This window comes from Pangasianodon hypophthalmus, chromosome 24 (genome assembly GCF_027358585.1).
Source record: "Pangasianodon hypophthalmus isolate fPanHyp1 chromosome 24, fPanHyp1.pri, whole genome shotgun sequence".
In the NCBI taxonomy this organism is placed as follows: Eukaryota; Metazoa; Chordata; class Actinopteri; order Siluriformes; family Pangasiidae; genus Pangasianodon; species Pangasianodon hypophthalmus.
Window position 1 is genome coordinate 13,314,495 of NC_069733.1, and position 23,757 is coordinate 13,338,251.

Genomic DNA, 23,757 nt, shown 5'->3' on the forward strand with positions numbered 1-23,757 from the left:
GTCCTGTAAGTTGCGAGCTGGGGCCTCCATGGATCAGACTTGTCTGTCCAGCACATCCCACAGATGCTTGATCGGATTGAGATCTGGGGAATTTGGAGGCCAAGTCAACACCTTGAACTCTTTATCATATTCACCAAACCATTCCTGAACAATTTTTGCAGTGTGGCAGGGCGCATTATCCTGCTGAAACAGGCCACTGCCATTAGGGAATACCATTGCCATAAAGGGGTGTACTTGGTCTACAACAATGTTTAGGTTGGTAGTACGTGTCAAACACATGAATGCCAGGACCCAAGCTTTCCCAGCAGAACATTGCCCAGAGCATTACACTGCCTCCGCCAGCTTGACTTCTTCTCTGACACCTTTCTATCATAACCAGCACTAACTTTTTCAGCAATTTGTGCTATAGTAGCTCTTCTGTTGGATAGGACCAGATGGGCTAGCCTTCACTACCCGTGAATTAATGAGCCTTGGGCTCCCATGACCCTGTCACCAGTTCACCAGTTGTCCTTCCATGGACCACTTTGGGTGGGTACTAACCACTGCATACAGGGAACACTCCACAAGACCTGCCACTTTGGAGATGCTTTGCTTTGCATTGCTCTTGTAAATATTTGGTAACTTTATTACAGTAGACTGATTTTGCCTAAATTACAGCATATCTTGATGAGGTTGTGGTATGATGTGCTTCTGGTGCATTGGATGTGTTAATATTTACACAGCTTTGTGCATCCCCTGTTGGTAAAGTGTAAAACCACCTATGACACGACTAGTGGTAGCTTAAATAGTTCAGGCTAGACATTACATTTCTAATCCAAGAGAAGTGTTAATCTGGGTCCAAGAAACCAGGCCAGAGAATCTCTGCACTCTAAGATTGTTTGCCCACACCCTGTTTCAGATCCATGAGGAATTTCTAACCTGTGTTATTTGCCACTGTACTGTAGCCGTCTGAGCTAGAAGCAGACACAAATGCTAATAATTTTTGTAGCATTGATTATTATTATTATTATCATTATTATTATTATTATTATTGTTGTTTTCATACTTTGCAACATCAAATTTCAATTACATTCAACTTACAAGTGGTTAAAATAATTTTCTTTATTGGTCAGTATGTACTGGTAATATAAATAAGTTACAGTTCTGACTAGGTTTGTTTACAAAGCCATGTACACAGTTATCAAGCAAAATGTGCTCTGAAAAGGCAGATAAACTTTTTTCTTTACAAAATCATTTTTTGAGTTCCACAAAAGGAAAAAAAAACAATATTAAATCAACAATTAGGAAATTAAAACCTCTACAAAAAAAATCAATAAATAACATCACAATCACAATCTTATGTTGATCCATTTACTTACATCAGTACACAGTTGCCATTACATTAATCTTGAATAAAGTCCTAGGATATGCATTTGCACAAACTTTGAAGAGAGGTTTTCATGTGCATCTCATACTTTAACACATAGTATTTGACACAATGAAAAAATTATATAGATTTTATATGAATCTGATAGTGTACTAATGAACATTTCCTGACATAATAAATTTAGATACAGATATGATTTTTTAACCATTTACATGTGCAATATAAATTCTCCTTATAAACATAGCTTTTTCCAAAAAGATTTTGATGAGGAATTCCGTTATTTTACTTTAAGAGTCACTTCTCCCCAATCACCTGGCAGACTGGCTTCTACTGATTAGATTTTTAACAAATTTTACAATGTGTAAAATGTGCTACGCTCAGGTTTACAAATTATAACCATACTATACATGAGCTTATGATCTTCCTGTCTTAACTCAAATTACTATTGTGTTGATCAGTGTCCCTGTCAAATATTCCCTCAAACCATGAGAGAAAAGCTAAATTTTCATCCCTCACCTTAATTATAATGAGGCATGAATAAAAAAACAGTCCATCTTGAACAAATTACTTCCTCTCCTTTCATCTGAGCCACTGAGATGCCCCTAATTCATCACTGCCAGTCTCCACCAACCCAAGATTTCAGTTGACTTGCTGAAAAAGGGGACAGATTCCTCATCAAGGCTAGCTTGCTTAAAAGGCACAAAGTCTGTAGCTGAGCAAAAACAGACCAACCCTTTTTTTCATGAAGCCTTGTGAGCAGCTCTCCTTAATTAATACAACTTTCCTGAGTTTACAAAAGTCAAAAACAAGAGACATTTACAAGAAAAAAACACTACAGTATGTCTTGAAATATTTCAGGAATCCAGGGGTGGTGTTTATTGAGTCTTTGGACATATCTGATACACACCTTCCCCAGCACTTCCATTTGTCTGTTTACGTGGCAGAACCTATGCTGCTGAGAAGTTGGATCTGATGGAGTCCTCTCGTAACTGACGATGCTTTCCATCACACTGTTCCCGCCGTGCCCTCCTTTCAATGGTTATCCTGTAATTCTTTCTGAAGAACATATACATTATTCTTAATTTTGAATAGAAAAGTGGTATACTCATCTTCTATTATGGTCCATTTTGTTGTTTGTGGTCCATATTCATCAATAAACGGGGGATTTTTTTTGCCATTATTAGGCTTGTGCTATAGTTTTATTCCTGTATGGCCCATTTATATTTTCTACAGATTTGACAGTTTCTGTATATAGTTTTTTGAACACGGGTTTTTAATGTGTCTAGATCACCCTTGTTTTTTTTAAAAAACAAATTTTCTTCTAGCCAGAAGAATGTGATGATACAAAGCATAGATAGATAAAGCAAATGTAGTTGCACTTAATATGCAACATATGTAATGCAATGTAGTATAAAAGAAAGAGAATGTACTTAATCTCCAACTGAGAAGTAGGAAAGCAAATAAACCGTGAATAGTCAATAATATTAAATGAGTGTGATTGTCATGAATATCCTATTTACGATAAAAACTGTAATTTGCTACATCTGCTAATTTGTCTCTATTTAGCAAAATGTCTCTGTTTCATCACGTAAAAAAAAGAATGTGCTGGATCAAGCGCTATTTTATAAGCTGCCGAATAATGAGGTGGAAGCCATGTTGTTAAATTAATTATATTGGCCACATACAAAAATATGATCTGCTTTTTCAATCTATCTGGATCTGGTTTCATGTTAAACAGGAAAAAAGTTAAATACAACATTTATTTTTATCTGTACGCAGAAAATACTCAGCTTTATATGTCCCTAGCTCCTGACCGTCATAGGTCTTTTTTTTTTTTTTGGACTGTTTAAAGGACATCAAGTTCTCGATGCAGCGTAATTTTCTGCAGCTACATAATGATAAAATAAACATCCTTGTTATCGAGTAAAGAGATCAGATAAAAGATGTGTTGGATTATTTAGAGTCTCTGTTTGTGAAAAAACTGCGCCAAGACTGGAGTACTGTAATTCTGTTTTATCTGGTTCATCAAAGAGTTCTATTACTCGTTTACAGAAAGTGCAAAATGCTGCAACACGAGTCTTGACGTGCACCAGAACGAGGGATCATATTACACCTGTTTTCAAACAGCTGCTTGAGAGCTGCTATGTTTACAGCTAGGTCTCAGATTCGCAGGTCTAAATACTAACATGTTGCAATTTTGGTATCTTCACTATGTTCACTGTACTCAGCTCTCAAAACCAAAGATATAAATACATTCAGTACTGTAGTATAATAGGTGTGTAACATATTAAAAATGCCATATTTCCACAAATGCTCATAGTATAATGGACTTACTAGACTTATAAGTACACTACCTAATAATGACTTGTATGCTGGAAATGGTTTTGGGGTTAGTCAAAATTAGGGCTTAATTTGTACCTAAAAAAGTAGAATGCCATAAGTAGTGCTGTTCCAAGAAGTCCGCCAACTATGATTCCAGTCACTGCTGATAAGCCTAGTCCACCTGCTTAGGAGAGAAAATGAAGTTATTAGTAAGAATTACTACACAGGTAGCCTACTAATGGTACTACATTATGCATGAAGGCATCAGAGGTAATTTACATGATTGGTCAGCGTGTTCTGGCAGGGGAGGCCTTGGTGCTCCTCGCAGAGTGAACCGTTCACTGTTAAAGCCAGGTAGGAGCTGAAAACTTCCATTAGTGCCAAAGTAGTTCATGAGAGTCTAAGAAAACAAAGACACAATGATTCACACAAAACAGTCCAAGTGCCATGGCACATGATAAAGACCTTACATACACTTTGGGCCATATTCGGCGTTGGCAACTTAAGTTTAGAAGATATGTACGTTTTTATGCCAGGACAGTTCTCTGTGCTGAGAGTTGGTTTACACAGTTACGTATTACTAAAATAACCTGCTGGTAGTCCTCGGGGTCCTCTGACGTTGCCAGATTTTTCTTGAGTAGAGGTGTCTGAGGTAAGGTTTTTCAATAGTGTATAGACCACCGCTTTAATTTAACAATATGGCTTCCATCTATATTATATGGCAACTTATAAAATAGCACGTGATCCAGCACATCCTACTCTTTGCAAGATGATCTAGAAGTCCAGCGACAGAATGCGCAAAGCTTAGGCAGGGGTGAAAAACTCTGTATCTACTGCTTGAGAGTTTGAGCAAATGACCATAAAAGTATTATTTTTTTTTAAATATTGTTTGGCTGACATGTGGCCATGAGACACTAAACTGAGGACATGAAATTGTACTGTGTGCATGGTCTGTAACCTACGACATCATGCTTTTAATTTGCTATGATTTGTCAAATTAATAAAATATTGCCAGTGTTTTTGTTAATTCGATGTGGTCTTCTGTACAGAAAACACGCCTATGGTTTAAAGGATAGACATGCACAACCCCCATAAAAATTTCTGAGTCGCACGCAAGTCCAGAGTTACGTCTGAGGTCTGATTACCAATGGGAGCAATTTTGGTATTAACTCCTCACTATTCGTATGTAACTCAACTCTGAATACGGCCTTTGGTTTGTAGAATATATTGATGGTTACATTATGTATGGTAAAGCTCTTGCATTTTTACAGCATGCTGCAGTCAGACTCATTTCCATGTCATTACAATTCTCTTTCAAAGGCTTCGACACTGAAAGAGTGGTATATAACTGCCTTTTTATTTTTCAGGTGTTTATTCTTCAGGTGACTAATTTAAGACAACCTAAAGACTTGGGGACCTCTTTAACTCCAAGGGCCAGTTGTTGCACTTTAATCACTACATTTAATAGCAGATTTACTCTAGTTCCTGAATAATATGCTTTTAGGATAAATAACTGAATGATACTCAAGGAGTTTAAGGGGTTAAAATAGGCATATGACACTGTGTAATAACTTTTAATTTATTATAATAGTGTAATAGTTTTTACAGCGTTGTGTCCACATACCCTACAGGCATAATCAGGCAGTTCTCTTACCTCATACGTTCCAGCTTCACGGTTTGTCATGCTTATAACAGAGAAATCTCCATTTCTGTCACCATTGGCATCTATAGACACCTGGCCAGCAATCCCTGTGCAATAGAATGCAAGGAATGTGAAAATTAATTAGCCAAAATAGTCAGACATTCCAAGGAAAACACCGGCAATAGTCGAGAAAATTCCAGGCGGCCAATACAACAGGAAATCTCATCTGCCTCCCGTCGGTTTTGTTGGCACAGTCTGCAGAAATGGTAATTTCATCCCTGCGTCTGTGTTCCCAAATTCTTGACATTTTTAAAATATTATTTCATTTAACAAGAAAACATGACCCTGTTCCTGATGATTCCCTCAGAACAAAACATTGTTATTTTATGTTATTGGTTTTGGTTTTGCGGTTGATGGAAACAGCTTGGGCAGCAGACAGGGCTGAGCACCTACGCTGTAAGTGAAGCTTATGAATGAAAGAATATTTGACAACTCTGTTTACTACTAAAGTGAATTAAAAGTTGCAGTGAGAATTCTGCAGCCTTAAATATTCTTATCACAGACTCTTTTATATATTGTGGTTATTAATTATATTCATATTAAGATCTAAAATTAAGTTTAAAAATGTGAACTGTAAAATGTGCCACTGTTTACTTTTTCCCATCTGGTTCCATCACAGATCTGTTTTCCTGAACTGTCACATATTTCAGGAAACACTTAGGAATATAAATAAGCGCTTGTCAGTTTACACTAAAAAGGTCACACTTAGGCCAGCTGCATACATAACAAGCATATGAATAAATAACAAAAGTTATTTTAATTTTTTTTCCCTTTACCTTCAAACGTTCTGTTCCACATTCGGCGTGTGATTTCCGTTCCATTCTTCTTACTATAACCACTGTGGATTGTCTCATTTAAGGCAAGTGCATATAGTAGTAAAGCATCATGGAAACCCTCCATAAACATGTTTATCTGCAACAAAAAATGTCAAAAAAATTAAATAGGGCTAAAGGCAAATCTTACAATCTCCACATCTTACAGATTCATTTCTTAATTACTTAATTAATTTCAAACTAGAACCATGTTTCAGAAATTGCAAGCAAAAAAAAAACATTTTGGTATCAGATTATTTTACAGCACATTAAGCACCTAGTATTTAATAGGTACCTATGTGGTAGATACAAGTAGTTTTACAATATAGCACGCATAATTATTTTACATTGGATTTTAAACTACATAGTAACGTGTGAAATCTTCACAATGCAAAACATACTCATACTTTAACTGTCATAAAATAGTACTTAAATAATAATACTTGCGTCTTGAATATGTACATACATATTTGAATATATACAAAAAAAATATCAGTATTAGGTAATAAGAAGTAAGTAGTAAGTACAAGTTTAAGTAGCAAATGTATAAAGTTTAATTATAAAATTATTAAAAACCTGCTTGAAAGTAAATGTTATTGATAATGTCATGCCCATATGTGGATATTAGCATTAAATACGTGTGTACGGCAATTTATTCCTATTATATATCTTTATATTTGTTACCATATTTATCTTTCCCACTTGCAAAGTATGTTCTCATAAAAAGGGTGGTACCATCAAATATCCGCCCTTTGGACCTTTAATATGCATTATTTACCTCAAAAGGTACATCTAGTGTACCTTTATGGTCCAATTACATTACTTTAATCATTTTTCAAGGTGCATTATATCCACATTTCCAGGTGAAAGATGCATATTAAAGGTACAGAAGATAAGGGGTCCACTCCACCAATGAGGAAAGGTACAGTTTAATACCTTTTTTTGAGGATATATGCACCAAGTACACTTGTAGGTTATACATTTTGAAGTCCTATCATAGATAACTAGTAGTTTTCACACTATCCATCCATCATTTGAGGAATGTACCAGAAATTACAGGTAATCATGACAGAATAATAGTTTGCTGATAACATTAAATTCTTTAACTGCTGCTAATAAAAGCCTAAATGAAACATACACAAGAGATTCAAATACCAAAGGAATAACATTAATAGTTGCTTGTGTTATGATAGGGACTATTGGTCCATTCCTGTGTTACGCTATGTTGTGTGTGGGCGTCCCAAGGCAAACAATACTAAAACCCAGGGCTTAGTGGGACTGCTGCTTCAGGATTCAGTGACTGGTGGGGATCACCATGTATTTAGGTTCACCTTCAACTGCTTAACATGAGTGGAACAGCAGGAAAAGCTGATATGGTTATAGGACTGTTTATATACATGTTCTTTTCTGGACGTGTGAGCCACATAGACGTCTCTGAGCACTCAGATAATGAAGCCCACAATGTTTTTACAGGAAGCGCAGTTTGCAATTCAGCAACACAATGTATTTGGATGGACATTCCACATCTGAAATATGTCGTTGTGAAACATAAACCCTGCTGGCACTTGAGATCAGGCGCTGTTGGTAACAGCTTTAGTAACACACCATATGTGAACGGCCTCTGTCTCAGTCCTCAGATTTGGGCCCAATTTATAGCTTTTACTCAAAAAATATGGAGAAAAATGCTCCGTCTTAATGGCCTGCCTTGTGGTAGGAAGAATGGAACCAGTCAGCCGGGTCAGATTCGCTCCCTCCTCTATTTGGACCAGACAATATCGTGGCCAAGTTTTGGGGGAAAACAATTCCACAAAAGCCTGGGAATCCTCACTGAATTGATAGTCAGGTTGCTGAGGAAAAGCCAACCATAGAGACCACCCAGAGCTTCAGCCTGACGTGTCATAAGAAAGAGATGTTAAACCGAGGGGTGACATCTTCTCTGGAAAGAGACCACTGTTGTGGGTCTTGATTTATGCTCTGCTCTCTCACAGATTGCAGCCTGTTTAAAATAAAGCAATCCCCCTGGACAAATTATTTTTGAAAAAGAAACACTTTATGCCTCTTATGGCTTTCTTTTTTGTTTTTAGGTCATATTCTGGCAACGGATTTTGTAAATGACAAATTCACTGTTAGTATTGAAGTTTCATAAGTATCTGTCTGTTCATTCACAATAAACATACACTCAACCTTTAAGTCTTTAATGGATGTATCATTAGCCAAACCAAATCTATGCTTTAAGCTCATTAGCCTCAGTGTTCCTGCCTGTAGCACTTTCCTTTGGGACAAGCACCAAAATGAGCAACCGCATGTCAGCTTCCTCGCTCTGGTGCAGAATTATCCAGTGTCGGCCTACTGTTACTACCATATAACACAGCCTTGATTTAAATGTAGCTAATAGACTAGGAAGAAAAACAAGGATCACTTTCACTGGTTCAGACAACATTGGTTCAGTGTAACTGAGTGTCCTGAACATGGTGACACCCTGTTTAGCTCAAGATGTATGAGACAGAATTAACTATCTATAATACATGTTGGGTGTGTAACTTCCCTTCCCTTTTTTGCAAATCTGTCACGGTCATTTTAGGTCCCATGAGGCTTCTGATTTCCTTAACACCCCATAAAAAAGTCATCTGTTCATGCTTTGAACAAAAAGGCAATCAGGGATGGTATTATCTTTATGTGCAGTCTGGCGAGGTGAATGGAAGTGCAGAGATTAATTCAGCATTGAATATGTCTCCAGAGACAAGCTCAGTCAACCATGATCAGACAGAACTGTCTTATAAATTACAGCATTTGTTCACACATTGTCTGATTTTGTTAAGTCTAGTCAAACATTGATTTATAGTTCATAATGTTGCCACCATATGACTCCAATTCATTTAAGCAGCCTGTCAGAAACATTTGTATTGAAAATGTGTAACTACTCAGGATTAATATCACTGCCAATCTTGAATTTGACAGACTGCAAGTGACGCACATTCAAGGGCTGAGATAATGCTAAGAAGAAATCACCACCCTTTTGACACACTCCTGCCAAGCCTTGTCAATCCAGTGCTAATTTGTGCAATAATGTTCCATAGGTTATAAATTTAAAAAGACATATCACATTTTGGCCTTTCCTTTAAAAAAAACTTTACATACGTACATATATAAATGTTGCTACACATCAAAACTGTCGCCTAGGTGAAATTGCATGCTATTCCTAAGTCTTTTCCCTAAGCCTTTATGCATTTTTTTCTGGAAAACACTCCTGTAATCATAAAATATATTGCACTTGTCCAATAACTGTGTTGTAATCCAACAGACCCACCTACTGGTCATCGGTGCATACAAATATTTGTACTCGGGAACTTAAATAATTCTTTCAAAGATGTTAGGTCTGGTACTGATTGATTTTGTACGGTGTTCCAGCGGGTTGCTCAGTTTGCTGTAAAAGCTTCCTATATAATGATGCGTGGGCAGAAAGCTAGAGAGCTTTGTTGAAGCCGGAACATGAGTGTCTTTGTCTCTTATCTACATCTCTTGCTGTACAAGCCGTGCTGTATCTTATAGATAATGCAGACAGAGACACATTTATAAGCCAGACATCCTCTGAGAGGGAACATTCCCCACGTTTGCAGATTTGTTCTTTCTCAGTGTTAAGCTTTTGTCACTCGTTCATCTTTGTGTGTCTGGTGTTTGTGGATATTTAGAAAAAAATGCATTCTGACTCTAGTAAAGCAGTTCAGTTTGTCACAGGATTTTTTATGGATTCAAACCCCAATTCTCTTCTATGATAGTTCATATTAACTCACCTTGATCACCTCAGTAAATACATAGAGCATGCACAGAAAAATGAAGTATTGATTTAGACAGGCAAGCATTCATTAAAATTTCTCCTGCAGCTTTATGTATGTGCTGAGCACTTTGCATATGCAGCATGCATGAATTGCTGAAAACAGTCTTGGCCCGCTGAAAGAACACAACCCGACTGTAGGGCGATCCAAAAAAAGTTATCACCTCCCTTAATGAATAAAGCGGTTATTCTCCAGCATAGTGAGTAATTTAGTATGCATCGACACAACACCAGACTCGGCATAAACGGACAGATGTTACAAGCTTCTGCTACAAGCTCCTGACACATTTGTGATCTGGCAAATCAAACTTAGATTTCTGGCCTCTAAGGGCATATTTTCACAAGGGAAGTGTAAAATGAAGGGCTCATACAATAAAGTAATTGTGCTTGGCATGCTGAAGGCTTGACATTTGTATCGGGAATAAGAATGCTCTTTGTTCACATGCAGTTGGTTTTTGACAGCAATACACCAGCCAGTGGTCCCTAACCAAAGGCCACCTCAGGCTTTCTGAGGCTCCTGCTGATTTGGCAAGTAAGCCAGTAGAAAGTAGCAGGGACCCTGCTGAGCTTATTAACCTCAGCGAGCCAATTCATCAAAGATGTTTTGTTTCGACATGGCAGCTCCTTTTGCCCACCGTGATAAATCGCTGATGGCTTTTCAAAGTGCCAGGCTGAACAGTGTCACTTTGCGCCCTCATACAACCACTTTATGGAATCTGAACTCTATTCAGACTCTCAAAACACTTACATAGTGCAGGTACTGGATTCTGGTATTGTCTTTGTATTAAATATTGGTTTCCCACTATCCAAGAAGGTAAATTCTACATTAAAGGATGCTATCTATGTTGTTTCAGCTTGAAAATTTAAACATCCTCATCACGAGACAATAGACAGTCACTTTAATTGATTGAACTACCTCTAGGTGGTGCTAGTGTACTGACAAAAAAAAGCATTTTTCCCCCATTGTTTCATTTTTTTGTTTCACTGTGTCCATATTGTGCATTTTTGCCATGATAAACAACCTTTGAAATGAGTCTCAAACATTTTTATTGCAACTGAGAAGCACTGAGAACACATTCTTGAGAAAAAGGTGGAATACGTTATTATCATCATTATTACTGTTGTTATAAATACACTAACAGTTACTTTGGCAATTCTAGTGATATGCTGTGATAATCTTAGTGGCATTTTAGTACTATTTGTAAAGCTGTTTGAGTAAGTTAAGATGGGCTTAGAACACTTTAAAAATAACAGGATACAGGCTCCCGAGTGGCTGGGAGCCAAGGGAGCAAAAATTGGCTGGGTTCTCTGGGTGGGAGGGATGGCATACTCTCTCTCCCCTGTCAATCACAGGCGACAATAGCCAATTTGGGCATTTGTGAGCTCATGTATGAGGAAGAGGGTAGATAGCTCTTTCTTCCGAATGTGTTATACTGCCCTGTGAGGAGTTCGAAAAGATGCAGCTGCTGTCTTCACATGTCTCTCCCCTCTGTCTGGTTGGTAACTATCGTATGATAGGGGAGAGCTGGCTAGTGGACCAAATTAAGGAGAAAATAGAGAAAAAAAACAGAATATGCATTCCAACCTTTCTGGAAATCACTACAAAATTCAGTTTTCCAGAACAGATTATGGTTTAATATGAGAATATGAGAATGCGCCACTTGTTTTCACCAAATCAAAGAAAAAGACTTGCATAGAATAGAAGAGGAATAGAAGAGAAAAGTAGAATACACATTACTAAAAAGCGCACTTTGTAAAGGGTCAGATTCCAGTTGATTCTAATATACTGTTCATGCCATTCGCCTCTTAGTGGATAGAGTGCAGGTTTGAAAATTGAGGACTTAAATTTGTTCTGTGACTTAAAGGTCTTGAATGAGGCTTCTAGGACAATAAAGCACTAATCTCTTCTAACAGGTCCTTCATACACACAAGTTTATGTCAAATATGTATCGTATTGAATACATCCATCAACTGGACAAATATGCTATTTTGTAAATAAATGAAATTGTAAAGGATAATTTTCTAATATGAACAATGTGTGACCTACCAACATTTTTAATGTACTATTCTGTTTGAAAGACTTACGTACATTATTGCAGCCTTCACAAACATCGACGTCCCCCCTCTGGTAGGACTTTTTCATTTCCAGTGAGAAATTCTCAAACTCGGGCTTGGTTGACCTCAGTAGTGTCACTGTGTTCAGGGAAGCGTAGGCAGCCTTGGCCTCATTGTCATATTTGTCTCCTCTTCTCCAAGATCCATCGCCTATGAAATAATGGTTTGGTTTTTTTTTTTTTTTTGCATTAACAAATCACAAATTATGAACACACACTGATCAGGATTTTCTTTGGATTCACTGGGAAGAAAGTTATTACATGGATAACTGTGTTTCATTTGACATAGATTTGGGACATTTTTGTGTTAATTTAATTAATTAATTAATTAATGGATAAACAATTGAATGAATTCAATTCAACTGAATGACCAACTGAACAATTATAGCTCCTGTACAGACAGCCCTTGTCCTGAACTACAAAAACATTTAATACATGCACACAATATGTTTAGAGCCTGTAGCTCCTGAATGTAATCTCTATCCAGCAGAAGAGCTGGAGGTCTTGGCCCTTTCATTTTCAGGGTCAGAGTGGGAAAATAGCACTCTGCTGTGGATCTTTGTGACTATGCAGATAAGCTCTCTATCTCTATCACCACATAGTATAAGGCAATGTGTGTAAGAGCTTTACCATAGGAGGAGGAGTTGAATAGCTCAATGTTGAAGAAGAGCCTGTTACTGGTGGTCAGTCTCTGTCTGTGGGCCATCAGCATGATCTCCCTTACCACATCTGTATGTGTGCACATGATTACCACTGCAAAGTAAAGAAAAAAGGCTTATTAGCAATTTGTAAGTGAACTTGCTGAAGTCTTTACATGTGGTGGTGATGAGGATGATGATGTCACTGTGTTTTCCTGCAGTTTTGGCAGAATTGTGTATGTACATTTCCGTTTTTTTACAGCCTTACTTATTAAGATTAATTGTTTAAATGTGCCTTTTTGATTATGTGCATGACATAAATGGGAAGACAATAAAGCACACCATTCTCGTAAACGATTTATAGGCCATGAATCAAAACCGCACATTAAGGGGCTCCTTTTCTGACACAGTGCTCGGTGCCGATTTTGTTAAACAGTTAAACTTCTATTCTCTGGCTTTTATTCAAAGGTTACCAAAGCAATTAATTTGCCAGGAACAGATGTATGTCAGCCTGATGTGTACATGGTAACTCAGCATGTACAAATAATTATGCAAAGCATATGCCTTGTAAATGTTGCAAAATAGCTTCATTTTCCACAGACGACCAAAAAAAAAAGTTTGGTGTATGAAATATTTTCCCATGGAGCAAAAAGGTCAAAAATAAATAAACAAACAAACAAGTATGCAAACAGATTTTTTTAAAAAAAAATCTTTAAGTGTCCCATAAATAGGAAGATTCAGAGCTCTGGAACACTCCCCACAACTCTGTCAGTGTAGCGTGCCGCCTGAAATATCCTCCGATGAGTGGGACAAACTTCACCTCAGTACTCGTGCTCTATGGCACCCTTTAATTACAGAGTGCGTACAACACTACCGGCCCTGTGTTAACTCGACGCTGATTCCATGGGGTACAACCCCAGCCAGCAATATTTCAGAAATCTGGATTTTCCCACTGACACTAGTTACAAATGAGCTGCGGAATGTGAGGGGCAGCACATGGCACGTTTACTGTCAGCTGTGCCACACATTTCACAGAGGGTTATTTTAAAAGCGCAGTGCCGTAAGCGCATGTATGCATATGATGCTGCTGTGCAAACCTGTGGCATGCATATAATAACTCTGCTCAGAAATAATATCTCTGCTTAGTAAATTCCCTCGTCTACACCCCCAAGGACCACTCAGCAGACCTGTACTGGGCCAGCTCATGGCATGAAGTGCACGTCATTCACTGTCAAAACATTGCAACACTGTATTCCGTCCTCATCAAGTACACTTGATTCACTGTAACTGAAAATCTCAGCCTAGCTTGCTGGTTATGCCTAATTACCATCTTACATAACAGATGAACAATTTAATTGTTTAAATGAAAGCATATCAGAGAGTAATTCTGGCTGTACTCCAAAATCTCACAGGATCATTAGACCAGACAAAAAAAAAAAGGGCCAACTGAAAATTTGCAGAATCACAAATGTCCAAAAACTATTCGTCCTATATCTTAGATACAGTATCTTGGAGGTGCATGTGAGTTAATCATAAAATATATTTGCTTAGCACAATGCAGTAGGCTGTAGAATATGAAACAATCTTTCCAAGAATATTTTATCCTCAGCAGCATGCACATACTGTGTGAGAATCCAAAGGTTATTGTCATATATGCTAATCTATGTCAAAAACATAAGTTTAATAGTCCTAAACTGTAAAATATATAATTTATGTAAAAATTTAAATATAGAAGGAATATATTTTTCTATAACAGCAGTGCAGAAAGTAGTGCAGGCTATAACTGAGATCACTTGTCTTGTGGCTGTTACACAACATCAAATATAACTATAAACTAAATTTAAAAATTGTAATCATTGGCAAACTGCTGCAGTTCCACAGGAATAAATATACTTTGGGAAGTACTGTTATTGGAAAATAATCAACTTTGGAGTGGTAACAGTAAATTCCTATAGTGATGCTATGAATGGGCTATGGCACTGCTGCAGGTAGGTCCTCATGACTTAGTACCTGCTGATTTATTAACACTGAATTAGCCACTGAAATTACAGGTGCTAAATAATCCATTTTTATCATATGTCACTACTCATGCACCAACACAGACTCCAAGAGATGCATAACATCAAGAAAACTTTAACTGATCACTGAGCACCTTCATATTATCAGAATTAAAGACTTCTCATTAACAGTAATGAGAAACTTTACCAGCAATGGAAACGTTAGAGGAAAGAGCCGAGCTTTAGTCTGTACTTAAGTTGGATTAACTGAGTAGGTCTCTCTAATGATTTGGCCAGTAAGTGTACATTCTTTAAAAAAAAAAACAGTAACACTGTTGTACATGATAATCTCATACCACTAAAACACACAGTACCAAGTCAGTGTCACTGCTGTGCTGAGAACGATCCACCACCCAAATCACTCTGACCTATAATTTTATTTATATTTATTGAATTCTCAATTCTGTTTAGTCAGAATTACTGACGAACAGCTCAGACAGTAATTTGGCTGTAATTCAAATCACAGGTTTATATTAATGTACTTGTAATACATTATCATTTCTATAGTAGCACAAGAACTTACACAAGAACTTCTGAATTAAAGAACCAGAATTACAAGAACATGTGTAATTAAATATGGTGAGGTTTTCTTTGATGAGATGTTTATTTGGCATTTATGGAAGTAGTCACCCGTGTCAGCGCTTTGTAACAGTCAGAAGAAAGCTGTGATTTAAAGTTTTCCAAGAACAAAAGAAGAAAAAGGGAGGCTGGTGAGGGTATGACTGTTTATAGCTGCCATAATGTAAGTAATAAAAGGAACCAACTTTGTGGTTTGTGGATGTTAAGCATTAAACATAACTATAAATGGATAAAATGTATGACGTTGCTCTTTAATACATCACACCATGGGCCACATTACAACCCTATCATTAAATATTTTCCTGTAACAGCATGCACTGTTGTGTTCTTTTCCTTATATATTCAAAATAAAACTCATTTTATAGAAGTTAAAATACACACCCTTCCTTAACTGGATGTGCTCTATCATATCATTAAATGGATAGATTTGCTTGAGCACACCGTTAATGTTATTGTATTCACAGCAGCAGATTTTAGACTGTAAAAACATAAAAAGTATAGACAATAATACTGGATAAAATGAGGCATCAATATTCCCAATGATGCCTTCCACCTTGCTTCTGAAAGGTTTAAAACAAAGATGACTCCAGGAGAGAAGAAAATCTAGATGGTGACATGCATAGACCTGTAACTGTAAAACAAACGGTTGTAATGGGTTGCTTATAAATTGTGCATTGCTAACAGGGTCTTCATTAGGAATAGATTTCAGGTGGAAAAAAGAACTGCAGCTGAACTTTGGACCTCCATTGGGTGATATTTATGAGTTAATTTGTTATAAATCCTTTTGTTTACTGAAAAGGTCAGTCACTGTCTATATTTAAAATATCTCAAACTCACAGGCAATGGAATGTTTGTAAAATAAACATGCCTTACAATTAATTAAGTAATGCAGTGAATATGCATAGCACTCTCTGTCCTGTGATCTAGATGGGGATTTTTTTAAACTTAAAGCCCCCCTGTGGCAACCCGTCTGCTTTCTGATCCTTTTCTCCTAAGTGTTTTCTGGTAAGACCACCACAATATATAAAAAGTGCATGAGATATTGTTCATGTGATCTTATTTTGCATATATTGCTGCTATGAACTATGCATAGTACCTTCCCTGCTGCTAGCTGTCTTGGTAAACACTGATAACATGGATAGTTGCTAATGTTTACAGGTCCGTATCAGGAGGAGTGACAAAGAAAAAGACCAGTTGCTTTCAGGCTGGGTAAACCGAAGCAAGCAACATTAGCTTGAATAAGCAGATCACTAACATCCCACAACAGTGCTGACTAGCCAAGCAGTTGTAAATATTTATCCCCAAAATAAGCTGACTACATAATCATACTTGGATGTGATCCATCCCACTTATTAAATGATTAGTGGGAGAACAGTGATCCCTCTTTGTGGGAACATGTCACTTTTTTTGTTAAAAATGTGTCCACTTTGTCCATTGGGATTGTAGCAGGCACAGCAAACAGATGGTACTGCTGATATTGTCAGTCCCAAAATAGCGCCACCTACACTACATGTCTTACCTGGAAACACACATTTCTCAAGTCAGTTAGGATGAACTACTCTTGGCTGGTCCACTTGATAAGACCAGCAAAATTATCATAATATTGTGGGTTTGTCCATTTCAATTGGACCATAATTTTTAACTATATTAAGACAGACATCACCAGACTGTTGTTTTTTTTCCCTTCCACTACTTCCTCATGGTCATCATTCTGCAAGTCAAGAAAGGTTAGTTGGGTGCCATCACGCTCAAGTCACCAGTAGCAATCCAGGGCAAAATCCAAATGATAAAGACAATCATGCTGTGTTAACTGTCCTAATGTTCCATTTGAATTTGGAATGGAAAGGCTTTTGTGTAAATGGCCTCTAAGAGAACAATGTCAATCATGATGTCAAGGTAGTATTGTTGGGTGTGGCCTTTGTCAAACCATCAAAAGCAATCCAGGGCAAAACCCACATGATATAAGACAGTGATGCGATATCTGGAGCTGGGCTTGCACAAGTATTGGTATCTGTAGCTGGGTATTGCACAAGTATGGAGACCTGCAGCATCACTAGAGACAGAAAATTCCAGTCTTAGGCCATAATGGATGGAAAGTACAGCCAGGGCTTGTGGAGATAGAGAATTCTGACTGCTTTAAAAATAGTTTTTGCATTGGGCATTAAGTCTTGTGTAATTGAAGATGCAGATCAAAAACTATTTACAATTCTTAAGCAGAGGATTCAGTGACCAATGATTGTGTGCTGCCAAAGTGTGGCCATAACAACTGTGATTATGACATTTTGATCCCATCCTCTAAGGCCTGTGCAGATCCATCAAGTATAAGGATTTAGCCACTGAATAGAAAACTAGACAAAAGAATTACAGCCAAAAGCTGGATAAGAAATTATTAGTTTGGTCTGATTTACAGACAGGTGACAAATTAAAAGAAAGAACTACATAAAGTGTCTTAGTCAGGTGTTGAGCCACTACGAGCCACCAGAACAGCTTCAATGTGTCTTGAACACCATTCTTCCAAAATGAACACCGTTCTTTAAAAAGATATTCTCTCAACTGGTGTTTTGATGATAGTGATGAAGAGTGCTTTCTAGTACGTCGCTCCAAAATCTCCCATAGGTGTTCAACTGGGTTGGGATGTGGTGACTGTGGAGGCCATAGCATGTGGTTTACATCATTTTCACACCTTCAATCCATTCAGTGAGCCCTCTAACCCAGTGCATGGGGGCGGAGTCATCCTGAAAGAGACCACTCCCATCACATATAAACAAGCCTTTTAATAGGATATTAAGAAATTACCACCAGAATGTTTTTTTGGCAGTTCTTGATTGTTCACTTATTTTGGGGCATAACAGACCGATTTGCTTTGACGTAATTAAATATTTAAATATTGCATGGAAACAATTGTGTCCTTACAGGTCTTTTTCTTGAACATGTCGGTAGACCATAATAGAAAACCTCAGGATTTTTAAGCATGAAATATTTCCTCACAACAGTTATATCAAATTGACATGTAAGTGTGGTTACAGATTTACAGGGTACATGTTCACTACTTCCAGCTATATCGCTTAATTGCTACACATTGATTTCGCTTTTTCTTAATAGACAATGATGAATGCAGATGCTAGAACAGAAGGTGATAAGTAAAACTGAGAAGTTGCTCAGAAATTGGTTATACAGTGAGAAATCGATAGTGGTTTTAACGTTGAAATGTCCTGTGATGTGTAGAACTGTAGAGTGGTCTGATGTTTATTCTCTCTCTGACTGTTCTTTAGGCTTGTTCTGCTCTAGTAAGACATGTAGCGGGGGCGGTGGATCATGGTAAAGCAGATGATATTCCTGGTCTGTGTGGGCGGCTCTCAGAGTAAATCCTGCGATGATAACTTATGAGTGGTTTTTTTTATTGTATTTTTGAATTGTAATTAAGCAACAAATGGCAGGGAAAAAATATAAATTATTTTCACAGTTGTCAATTTGAATATTATAGATCTGATGTAAAATTACTATAGTGTATTATTATATTATTACTTTTGTGAATATGAGCAAAAATGAATAGTTAGAACTCTTGTGTATGTCAGTTTAAACATATGGGGCCAGCAGTTTAGTGGTGTTTTTTTTTTTTTTTTGCCGATAATTTTTCAAAATTATTGGCACCCCATCATTTATAATTGGTGAAGCCCTCCCTGGAGAGAATAACAGCACTGAGCCTCTTCCTGCAATGTCTAACAAGTTTGGAGACAGACGGATGCTGGACCACTCCTCCATGCAGAACATTTCAAGCTCTTTAACTTTCATAGATTTGTGCATGTGGACTGCCATCTACAATTTAGACCACTCATTTTCAATAGGGCTTAAATCTGGAGACTGAAATGGTCATTACAATACACTGATTTTCTATGTGGATGCGCAAGTATGAGCAAGTCTTAACCTCCTGGCAGAGACAACCTGGTGTTAGGCTTAAATATCCCGGTTGAACTTATAAGGCCATCAATCTTCACATAAATCCTGGACCACTATCGGGAAAAAACAGCACTAAAGCATACAGTGAGTATCAGGTGCATTTTCATTTTACCCAGCCTCCTTTGTGTCGATAAGCGTGTTGATGATGTGCACAGCCAAAATGTCAGATTTTTTTTTATGGATATCAGGAGCTCCATCTTCTGTGGTGCTTTTTGGGACTAGCTTCATTCCTGCAACTCTTACAACCAACTTGTTGTCATGGAGGTGGCATATCAATAGTTAATTTTAGAACTTAACAACTCCAAGAATCAAATGTGCAATTCTAAAACTGTGATGTTTGGCCACACTGTTCACACTAACACACATTAAATATCTTTATATTGAAATATTTGTGATGTGCTTAGTGATTCTGGTGCTAAATTGTTGGTTGGTGTTGTATTTCCGTTATTTCCGTGAGAAGTTTGCAGTTGTGTGCGATGCTGATGTCACAGGAGAACATTGCTAATGCAGTTACAATGATGCTAATAGAAGAAAAATTTCAATGATCTCAAACATAAAAGATAGCGATTAGGCTTTACTGTTAGCTCCTAAAAACACTCACCATTTTTCAGCGATGTTCAAAATCGTGTTAATGAGAAATCCAATGTAGAAGTAGCGTAGACATTGTACTCAAAACATCGCTGCAAACACTGGACTCTGAGATCCAGAATGCAATGCAGCTATAAGATGCAGTTACACTAGTTATAGACCTATGAGACGATGGGGACGATGGTGTTGACGGCAGTATGAGCATGAAAGTTGAAGCTTTGGAAGCTGATCTGTTTGAGCAGAGTGTACAGATTAGGAGGTGAGTGAGCTGACCAGTCTAAAGGACTAAAGCGCTGCTGCATTTCTCTCTTTATTGAGTGATAACGCAAGGGCTAAATCCCGCTGATAGCACTATCAGCAGCATTCTGGGTAACCAAACATATATGAAAATAGATCAACAGGTCAAAGAAAGAAGAACTTATCTGGCAAATCAACAACCATCCGTGTTTTATGTGTTGAAAACTCTTTTTTTTTTTTCGCATGGTGATGAATGACAAACACATTTTGCATGTGTACTCCCTGGTGTGGTGTGTTATGGTGTGCAAAGTGATCCAAGCTATAGACCTAGCTACAGTTGTGTACTTCGAGAATTACATGTTTACTAAAATCAACGAGTAAACTCCCAGGGCATGTCTGCAGGTGCAGATTTACATTCCACACATTCATAATTACAAACATGCTATGAGAAAGAAGATCCCAGCTACATGTAGATATAACTTTCTTATTAGTTTTATTATAGTTACTGAATTGGTAGTAGTTATAGCTGAAGAATGGTCATGCAGTAGGGAAATACAAAACAGTATTCGTAATTCATTCATAGCAAATGACAACTAAACCTTCCTGAAAGCAGGACAGTCTCTTATAATCCTCTCAGCAGCACTGGCAGGGGTGAACAACACTTTACATGTCTGTGCTTCTTGTAATCTGAAAACTTTGAGGGGAAAAAGTCTGTGCATGCTCAGGGGACTGTTTAATCCTACAGCTGGTACTGAACATTCCTAAACTTCTGCTCTGTCAAAATTCTGATCATTTTTTCCCCACATGTACGACTCAGATGACCTCTTACCCATCTGAACAGAAGTTGTGGTGTTGTGAAGCAATGCAAGAAAATATTTGGCTACAAACTGAAGACAAATGCGCATGTCGGATCTAAAGTTAGATGTAATAATAATAATAATGATAATAATAATAATAATTTTTCTAATGTACAGTGGTTACTACCTTCATGCTCGTGTATGGACTTGACGATCTCGTCCAAGTACGCCAGCGACTCTTTGGAATCCATCATCGAGACGGAGATGTCGTGCTGGCCTTCCAGGAGCGCGTGGACCCCCTCGACGGTGAAGTAGCAGTTGCGTTCCTCCTTGTCGTCGAGATAGATCAGGTGCACGCTCTTCCAGCCGAAGTGCTGCGACATCGTGGCGAACGTCTCGGCCATCTTAAGGTAACTCGGCGCGGTGCGCGTGAGCAGCGCGTACTCGGAGTTCTTGTCGCTGAAGCCGGACGCCAGGGCACCTGCTGAGATGACGGGGATTTGCCAGTGCGACGCCACGCGGATCACGGACGCGGCGGCGTACTCGCACACGGGACCGAGGATCAGGTCGGGGCGGTCGCGGCGCGCGCGGTCCACGAGCGCGTACAGCGCATTGACGCCGCACTCGGAGTTGACGTATCTGACGCTGAAATTGAAGCCGGCCAAGGGCCCTCGCGCCAGCTGCTTTCTCGCGTACTCGATGGCGGGTGCGACCCTCGAGATCGAGAACATGTACGAGTTGTTTTGAGGCAGAAGCACGAGCACGTCCACGTCCTCTTTCACTTGGCTCGAGCTCGACTCGAGCGCCCAAAGGAAAAGGCAGAGACACGAGAAGCGCAACATGCTGCAGGTTCTTGCAAATGTTCTCAGACTAACAAAGTGTCACTTTTTCAGCTAAGGATCTAAAGGAATTGATCATTCCAGTTTAAAAAAAAATTAGACACTAACAAGCTTTCTCTCCAGCAAATTTGACTTATCAAAAGTACTCCAGTCTTTTTTTCTCTTTACTTGAATGAATAAAATGCTCTGCAAGGTTAACTTGAGCTCTCCAGCACACAGCCCTTCTTTACTTGGCTAAAGTCTCTGCATCTGCATCTAAAGTGCCCCAGCTCTCTGTGTGATTCCTCTTGTTTGTGTGTATTAACTGGGCTGCTCGTTAACCACACACGCTGCAGTCGGTGTGTGGAATTTTGAAGCATCCTTTTCATTATTATTCCTGCGTCATTTCTGCGCAGCCCACCTCTCTCTTAAAGTTACAGTCTCACCCAGTCTCTCACCTTCAGCACGAGGTCCCTGAGTCTCATTTACCTCAAAACCTTGACTGTGCATATTACAGTGCTGTTTATTTCCTTAGCCTTTGTGCACTTTTCTTTCTGATTCATGCATAAAGGTAGCCAAAATATTTGTTCAACTGTGGGCAAAAGAACTAAGCTGCACTGTAATTAAGCACGTGCTACTTAGTTGTATGACCAGCATGAACACTCAAGGGTATTTGTATTATTTAATTTTATTTTTCTTGTTATTTAACCACCAGCCACCTTTACAAAAAAAAGTGTCTGACCGAGCCATTAAAAAAAACCTGTCCATACAAGTGAAAATCCTGGAGGGTAATCAAAAGAAATTTAATTCCACATCTGCTGTCATCTTCTATTAGGCTACTACTACACACCAACTATTACTCATTTTGTGGCCACCATTATCATTTCACTGTCTCCCTTGACACTGACAAAATGCTTGCTTTCTAAAAGCAGAGCATCAAAATGAAAAGCTCTTACAGAGTGGCATCTAGTGGAAGATGCACTACAGTACAGCAGTCTTGGTTAAAAAGATCAGCTTAAAAACACTCTGAAGTAAAAACCTTAAAAACGATTTAAAAGAAAGCACATTTCAACTTCAGATGCCTGCTCTGAATATATGTTTACATACAAGTTGTCCATATTGTGGCAGCGTGCAACATTTCAGCGTAGATAGAAAACATGGAAAGATTTAGTAGGCCTCATTAAGGTGGCAGACTGAAAATGACTCGCCCACACTTTCCAGGCAAGGCACAATATTTCATTCACGTCTCTTCTAAACTGTGTACCAAGTTTGTGGCAAATAAGCAATTTATCTGCATATAGATTACCCAGGACACTTGTTGAGCATTAAGCTATTAGGTAATTATGGGTATGTGGACACAAAATGCTTACACACAGTTTATTGAACAGGCCCTTTAATAAGTGTTATCTTTAGCCTGTTAACGTCATTCAACTCAAATTATTCCCATGGGGCCATTAAAAGTGTTTTGGAATCCAGTACGACCTTGAATATTAAGCACCTTATTACACAGGATTCTGTAAACTGTGAGTGTATTTTTTTCTCTGATAGTAGGTGTAGTCCTCCATTTGGCTAGTATAGTCACAGATTAACTTTTACCATTTAAACTTGGGTATTAGATTGACTGAACAAGTAGTCATGGCTGGTGAGATGATTTCTTATTCAGTTATTTATCGTATGTGCTTATTCAGGAACTGCAGTGAAACTAATTGGAAAGGCATGTAGCTATGAAAGGGAAGAATGTACCCACTGATGAGTCATGGGGTTAAGTAGTGTGATTTCTAGTGAAGTATTATCCTAACATGGCTATTTGTACCAATGCTATTCTGATGACCCACAACCGCTTATTCTCTCCTTTCCTTCCAGATCTCAGCATATCTGATGGACATGTCATCACTTTGTGAAATTCGGTACAACCTATCAATTTCTGCTCACATGGCT

At 38.2% G+C, this 23,757-nt stretch overlaps 1 protein-coding gene across 2 annotated transcripts; it reads right to left on the bottom strand.

The window, feature by feature from the left end:
- Positions 1 to 1,086: 1,086 nt before the first annotated feature.
- Positions 1,087 to 22,189, bottom strand: npr3 (natriuretic peptide receptor 3). 2 transcript variants are annotated; one of them, XM_026931486.3, is made up of 8 exons: positions 21,189 to 22,189; positions 12,779 to 12,901; positions 12,124 to 12,299; positions 6,167 to 6,302; positions 5,343 to 5,437; positions 3,968 to 4,088; positions 3,785 to 3,869; positions 1,087 to 2,422 (listed from the first exon to the last, which is right to left on the bottom strand). In XM_026931486.3, the coding sequence occupies exons 1-8, from the start codon at positions 21,841 to 21,843 to the stop codon at positions 2,314 to 2,316; spliced, it is 1,500 nt and encodes a 499-aa protein (XP_026787287.1). In that variant the 5' UTR covers positions 21,844 to 22,189; the 3' UTR covers positions 1,087 to 2,313. The 2 variants fall into 2 exon arrangements, with proteins under 2 accessions (XP_026787287.1, XP_026787285.1); XM_026931484.3 differs by having other exon boundaries at positions 3,785 to 3,872.
- Positions 22,190 to 23,757: the final 1,568 nt, after the last annotated feature.